Source organism: Lineus longissimus, chromosome 4 (genome assembly GCF_910592395.1).
Source record: "Lineus longissimus chromosome 4, tnLinLong1.2, whole genome shotgun sequence".
NCBI classification, from domain to species: Eukaryota; Metazoa; Nemertea; class Pilidiophora; order Heteronemertea; family Lineidae; genus Lineus; species Lineus longissimus.
In genome coordinates this window covers 11,772,742-11,779,958 of record NC_088311.1, presented here as the reverse complement: position 1 = coordinate 11,779,958, position 7,217 = coordinate 11,772,742, and the positions used below count along the sequence as shown (strand labels likewise).

The window sequence follows — 7,217 nt, the reverse complement described above, 5'->3', positions numbered from 1 at the left end:
GTATAGTTATAAAGCTAAATGTAACAAAAGTGCCAAAATGGGAGTTAAATTTGACTGTTAATCCCATCCGAGCTGTCGGTTGTACAGTGCGGTATCAAGAAGACACTTTCTGGATATGTTAAACGTAAGGAATCCCAAGCCTTTGATCCACAGCAAGCCACTACTTGAAGCTATTCCGGAGCAAAGTATACTACTTGTATATTATATTGTTTGCAAAGAAGAATATTTTTAGTATTGGGAGAAGGAGGATAAACACAAGATTAATATTGCACTTGTCAACATGGTCAATATGCTTGATCCTTCCCATTCTCCAATACTCAATGAGAATGAGCGAAGAGGGGCGACACTCTTCGCTCATTGGAGAATGGGAAGGATCAAGCAATGGGGTGGGTGGGTTGGTGCGCAAGAAATTGATGACTATCTCAGAATTACCTAAAAGTTCTTCTCTCCGCTCATTCATTCGTACGAACACACAATGAATGACGAATGATCACTCGCTCATGGCGTTTAAATACACTCAGGATGTAATATCATCCAGGGAACGATTAAAAAAAACCTCCATTTTGGCACATATCGACATGTTGACTGAAATGGTGAGACTGACGATTGGTACAGCCCGGTATTTAACTTTGAAGGACATCGTCTCCACACACCATCTGGTTGTACCAAAGTCAGTGTGTTGGACATGATATTAAGAGACATCTTACTTTGAAATGTGAGACACATTGTAACCGCCCAATATTTCTTCGAAACAATTGACGCCCTGAAGAAACAATCCGGTTTGTTGACCGGAGGATCAAAATGACCAATGTTGCATTTATCAAATTCTATGAAAACGTGTAATTAAGTTTTAGTATTCAGTTTCATTTCGTATGTACTTATTCAGTTTACTACCCTGTACATTTCCTATCCTCACAAGTTCTGATGATGAAACACGTGTAGTCTGAGTGATTTTTAGTGTGCGTATCATAGTGTTTCAGATTATGATTTTGTCAACTCCGGAAAACAGATCGATTCAGTAATATCACTTTAATATATTTTCTGTCAATCTGTTTATTGATGGACCTTTGAGGCTCTTAATCACGCCAGATGGCTAAGGATGACGATGGCATATTATAAGTGTCAATTAAAGTAAGGAATGAATGGAACATGACTTAGTGAATAACGGTTGGCCTGAGTCACATGGCGTCGAAGCTCTTTTCGCAGTGGTCGGTCCATTTGAAGGAGGCCTCTTTCTTGGTGTTTTGAATATTGTTCCTTTTCAGGTTTCATTTGCATCAATTGTCTTGTATTAATCTTTGAGATGTCCCCTCGCTAAATTCTTCCTTTTACAATCGCTGAGACGGCCTCTGGCGAGTTACAGTGACGTCGCTATCGCTATTTCTCTTCTCCGGGAAAGAGTTTTTGCGAACTTCGTTCCCATATTCGTGAGGTTTTTCGCCCCTTTTTGCCGTTAAGTACCGGTAAGCTTCAAGATTCAGGTATATAAATCATCAAATATGTATAGAATCCCTTTACTGCCCGGTAATCAATGTCTTGATTAGGAAACCAAGTTGAATTTGTGACTTGACAAAAATGTCCCGCCAGAGCGCTCCGGGGAGCACGTGTGTAAATTATAATCTATAATGGGTTCATACAGTATCAAACCAAGTCCAAGTATTAAACTGACTAGAACTAAGAATTCACATGAAGTGAATCCATGACTCCAGAAGACATTCTTGGTGCATCGTTGGTGCGGTACATTTCGTTCAGATCCGCATTCCCACTTAAATTTGCACCTAAATTACATCGTGTCCGCTGTTAATATTCAAATGAAATGATACTTTGGTGATGATTCTATGGGCGTCTGAGATCACAAAAGCATTGTCTTTTATTCCCGTCATATTCATGATGTTCCCGCGCTTTTGTGAGACCAGAGTGGGGATTAGAAAATCAAATCAAATCATAGTTAAGAAACACCAAAATTAAGAATTACCATTGTGTTTATTGGCTATATTTCAGACTTATTATATGCTCACTGATGCTGATTCGATCAGTTGGTGTTAAAAACAAAAGATCTATAATCCACCATAGTTAACTTCCTTTTCCCAATCTAAGCTCCCAAACCCCAAAGACGATAAAAACAGGTACCGAACCAAAATATAGGACGAAAGTTTGGCTATTCCATTCGCCGTCCGTCCCCCCCCCGCCCTTACAACAGTAACGAACCTACATTGAAGCGGGAGGGTAAGCCCTGGGAGGCACACCTCAGATGTGTTAATAGTTTCTATTCAAAAAGCTAAAGTCGAATATCTCACCAAAATTTCATAGAAATTACCCAGGAATGTTTCAAGGCAAAAGAAAATGTTGATTTAAATATTGCACTCGTTTCATTTTATGTGCTTGTCTTAGATCTAAAACGTTGACGAAAGCTAGTGTTTCCTGAGGTCATGTGATTGTACGAGAAAGTTTATTGGACTCGGCTGAGCAACAACAAATCTGACTCCAGCTCGAGAAAGAGCTGGATTCATAAATATCCATCAAATTATAATACAGACATCATATTCTATTAAACTGACACAAGTTTGACACAGCTAATATCAATTCCAAACAATAATGCCCAAAGTAAATCAATTAAACTGCAATTTCAGGCCTTAAATATTCCCCCAAGTTGACAACGATAAACGTCGGCCCCAAATTAGGGGGTGCCCAAATTAGGGGGGGGTCATCTGAAATTACCAAATCCCATCCGAAATGGCCCGACTTTATATTATTTTTCCTAAACTTCTGATTTTTCAGCAATCATAGCACAATGATGGTGGCAGAGAAGGCAGATGTTACAAACATTTCGCGAAAGAAAACGGCAAAATTAAGCATATAAATATGAAATGAAATGGCCAGGGCCATTGTGCTCACCTGTCGATATGAAAGGGAGAGTATGAGGAAGAACTTGTCATTGTTAGGGGTTAATCATGCAATAGTTGTGAGATGGTGTGGTTTGTCTTGAAAAAGTGGAGTTAGTCGTATTGTTTTCCGCGTGCACATGTTACTGACGTTGGAATAAGTGAATCGTTATTAGTGGGAGAAGCTGAGAGATGTTTTCTGGCCAATTAAGACGGGTTTACATGTGTCTTAGCTATTCAGTGACTATTGAAAATAAACAGCGCATTTACATTTTGTAAAACCTGCTGTCATTGGCCGAAATTTCAAATGAATGGGATGTACCTGTGGAATTGCGTGTGATTACGCTATCTTGAAAGGAGTATTTATCCTCGGCTTGCGATTAGAGAGAAATGTTGAAAAATATGATACAAGAACAATTGAAGCAAGGAATGCACAGTATAGAATATGATGTACTGAGTAACTAGGTAGCAGTTTGTATTCATTTTTGAGACAATAACATAGTTACAAGATAGTGTGCTAGTAGTCTGTTGTACGTCTCTTGTACGACTTTACAGTTTTACATCAGTGCTGACATCTACACTTAGTCATGCAAACTATTGTTATTGCAACATAATTATGTACCCATGCTAATTCCTGTTCCGTTGGAGCATGCGCTCTGGTCTTCTTCCGATGAATAAAAACGTGTTATTTTTGTAACTTATGGTTACGTAAATCCTTGATCATCTCTGGACAAGGTACGCACTGGTTGGCAATCCAGCACGTATGTAAAGACTGGAACATGGTGGCAGCGCCAAACTAGTGTGTGGAAGAAGTATGAAGTGTAGAAAGGTAAAAAACACGAAAAGAAAGTGAGAACCCCCTCGCCCCTGTGTAAAACGAAGTTTTGTGTACATCGAGTAGTACATTCCATCTTGCATAATGGAGCACTTGCCAGCCCCTGCGACACTAGAAGTCGATGTCTCTTTCGAAGGGATCAACAAAATGGTAGAAACGTGGCGTATCTTCAGAGAAAGTTTTGAAGTGTACATGGTTGCAACTGGTGGGTCAACCAAAGCCGTAGCAGTACAGCGAGCCGTACTCAAGCACCTACTTGGAGTAGATGGTCGGAAGATTTTCGACACATTTCCGGGAATCGAAGAAGGAACGATGAATGAAGCTATACTTGAAAAGTTCACGAGACACTTCGATGACCTAGCCGCGCCAAATAAAACATTCCAACGCCATGTTTTCCGAAATATAACACAGGGACAGCAACAGTTCAATGACTTTTTGAAAGAAGTCAAAGATACAGCAAAGAAATGTGACTTTGGTGACCGCATAAACCAAAATATCTGTGACCAGTTAATTTTCGGTATCGAAGATCAGACCTTGAAGAAAAAGATTCTGGCAACTAAGGATCTTGACGCAGATAGGGTAACAGCGATGTGTCGAACGCATGAGATGGTAACCAAGCAGATTGCCGAGATGGACAAGACAACGACTGATAAAGAAAAAGAAAAAGACGTGGATTCCGTGGCGACAGGAAACAAGAAACGTGGAGCGTCATCATCACGTGGAGCATCGTCATCACGTGGACGAGCACGAAATCGCCAACCTCGAAGTGGAAATTCTGCGCAAAAGGATGATCGTGACAAAAGCTGTGATCGTTGTGGTCTTGTGCATCGTGTACCAAACAGATGCCCCGCGTTTAAGAAAACCTGTGGTAAATGTGGCAAATTAAATCATTTTCGAGTGAAATGTCATCAAAAAGATGTAGCAGAAATGTCTGATCGCAGTCATGGTGCCGGTTCAAATTCAGATTTGACTGGATTCGTGGAGACGTTGTTCACACATGAAGTGAGCTACAAGTCCAATGGCCGAAAATTGAAATCAAGTGTTAGTAACAATCAATGCTTCGTGACCGCATGGTTGAATGGCAAGCAAAAGGTCAAGTTTAAAGTTGACACAGGGTCACAGGTGAACTTGATTCCTGCGCATGTGCATAAATCCTTGAAACTGAGTGCTAAATTAATGCGAGCTGATGCTAAGTTATTCTCTTACACTGGAGAAAAGATTGCCCTCGTTGGAAAATGTCGAGTGAAAGTACGTGATAAAGAACTTGATTTCTTTGTTACTGAGGGTAACCGCATACCCATCCTGGGATTTCCTGCGTTGTGCGATTTGAACGTTGTCACCATAAATACTGTTGACATTGAAAAGGAGGACAAACCTGATGAACATGAGTTGTACCGTGAATACCGTGATGTTTTCAGTACTAAGCTAGATGGACTGAATGCGCCAAAAGTTGAAATCAAGTTAAAGGACCCAAAGCCAAAACAAAATCCGCCGCGAAGAATTCCGTTTGCGCTGATAAAACGTATAAAACGTGAGTTGAACAAAATGCTGAAAGAAGGCATTATTTCTAAAGTTGAGAAAGCCACAGACTGGATAAATTCGATGGTCGTGGTGGAAAAGCCAAATAAAGAGCTGAGAATTTGTTTAGATCCGAGAAACTTGAACAAATATATCGTGACTGATCATTTCAGAATCCTGACACAAGAAGAACTTGCTTCAAAGTTATCTGGCTCAAAGTACTTTGCGAAACTAGACGCAAAAGCTTCTTTCTGGCAAATTTTGCTTGAGGAGGAAAGCTCGATCCTCACAACTTTTTCAACTCCATTCGGGAATTTCAAATTCAACAGGCTCCCGTATGGACTTAAACTTAGCAGTCAGGTGTATCAGAAATATATGACCGATATGTTCAGTAATTTAGTCGGTGTAGAAGTGTACATAGACGATATTTTGATTCATGCCGCAGACAAGGAAACGCTGAAGAAACGAGTGAGAGAAGTTCTGGAAGTATGCCGAGAAAAGAACTTGAAACTAAACTGGCAGAAATGTGTACTTGAAGAAACCGAAGTAAAAGTACATAGGTCTTCTGTTTGATCAGCAGGGGATGAGGATTGATGAAGATAGGCTCAATGCCATCACACAGTTGAAAAATCCGAAATGCAAGCAAGAGTTGCAGAGATTCTTGGGAATGATAGCGTATGTGAGCAAATTCATACCCAACATGGCTGAGGAGACTCAACTTCTCAGGGACTTACTGAAAAAAGACGTGGCATTTGTGTTTGATGAGAATCATAAGAAAGCATTCAAGAGACTCAAAGAACTCTTAGTGAAGTCACCGGTATTGACATATTTCGATCCGAAAAAGGATGTGACCGTTTCATGTGATGCGTCGCGAGATGGCGTAGGTTTTGTACTATTGCAAGGGGACCACCCAGTCGCGTATGGATCTCAATCCTTGACCCCGAGCCAAAAGAACTGGTCCCAAATAGAACTTGAATTGCTCAGTTGTACAATTGCTTGTGAAAAGCTACATCAGTACGTGTACGGTCGTGATTTTCGTCTTGTCAATGATCACAAACCGCTGCAGTATCTGTTTAAGAAACCGCTTGCATCTTGCCCGCCGAGGGTACAACGGTTGATGTTGCGTCTTCAGAAATACAGTTTCGAGTATCAATGGGCTCCTGGAAAATCACTAAACATTGCAGATACTCTGTCAAGGGCCCCACAGCCAAGCAAACCTGAGGACACTGAACTTGATCGCGAGTTGAACTACCAAGTTCACATGATATGTGCAACCCTACCGTTTTCAGCGAAGAAACTTGCTTCATTCAGACATGAGGTAAAATCTGATGCTGAGCTACAGCAGCTCAAAACTACGATTGTGGCAGGATGGCCTCGCCACAAGAAGGATGTGCCATTCTGTGTGCGCCAGTATTGGCAATTCCGTGATGAACTCTCAGTCTGTGACAATCTATTATTACGTGGAGAACGTGTCATCGTTCCGCAGAAATTCCGCAAAGAAATGCTTGAGAGAATACATGAGGGACATCTTGGCCGGGACAAATGCCTATCCAGAGCCAAAGCCGCAATGTTCTGGGTTGGTATGGCGACAGAGATAAAAAATTGTGTTGAAAAATGTGCGATCTGTCTCAAATTTCAATCACGTCAACAGAAAGAACCGCTAATATCACATGCTAGGCCGAATCTTCCATGGAATAAACTGGGGACAGATGTGTTCACTTTCCTCAGTAAGAACTATCTTCTTGTTGTTGACTATCATTCGAACTATTTTGAAACCGTGAAACTTGACGATATGACCGCTGAGAACCTTATAGATAAGCTGAAAGCTATGTTCGCCCGACTAGGAATTCCAGAAACTCTTGTCTCTGATAATGGAAGCAACTATGCCTGTGAAAAATTCCGCGATTTCACTGAAAACTGGGGAATAAACCATGTGACTGTCAGTCCTAGGTATCCAAAAGCCAATGGACTAGCTGAAAAGT

The 7,217-nt window shown here is 40.9% G+C and overlaps 1 protein-coding gene across 1 annotated transcript; it reads left to right on the top strand.

Annotated features, from left to right (window-relative positions):
• The first annotated feature begins 3,801 nt into the window (after nucleotides 1-3,801).
• On the top strand, nucleotides 3,802-5,808 carry LOC135486052 (uncharacterized). Its single transcript, XM_064768534.1, has one exon. It carries the CDS (start codon nucleotides 3,802-3,804, stop codon nucleotides 5,806-5,808), a length of 2,007 nt encoding a protein of 668 aa, XP_064624604.1.
• The last annotated feature ends 1,409 nt before the right edge of the window (nucleotides 5,809-7,217 follow it).

Bases quoted from the DNA above. Each gene is read 5' to 3' on its own strand.
- LOC135486052 (XM_064768534.1), top strand. From the start codon at position 3,802: ATGGAGCACTTGCCAGCCCCTGCGACACTAGAAGTCGATGTCTCTTTC.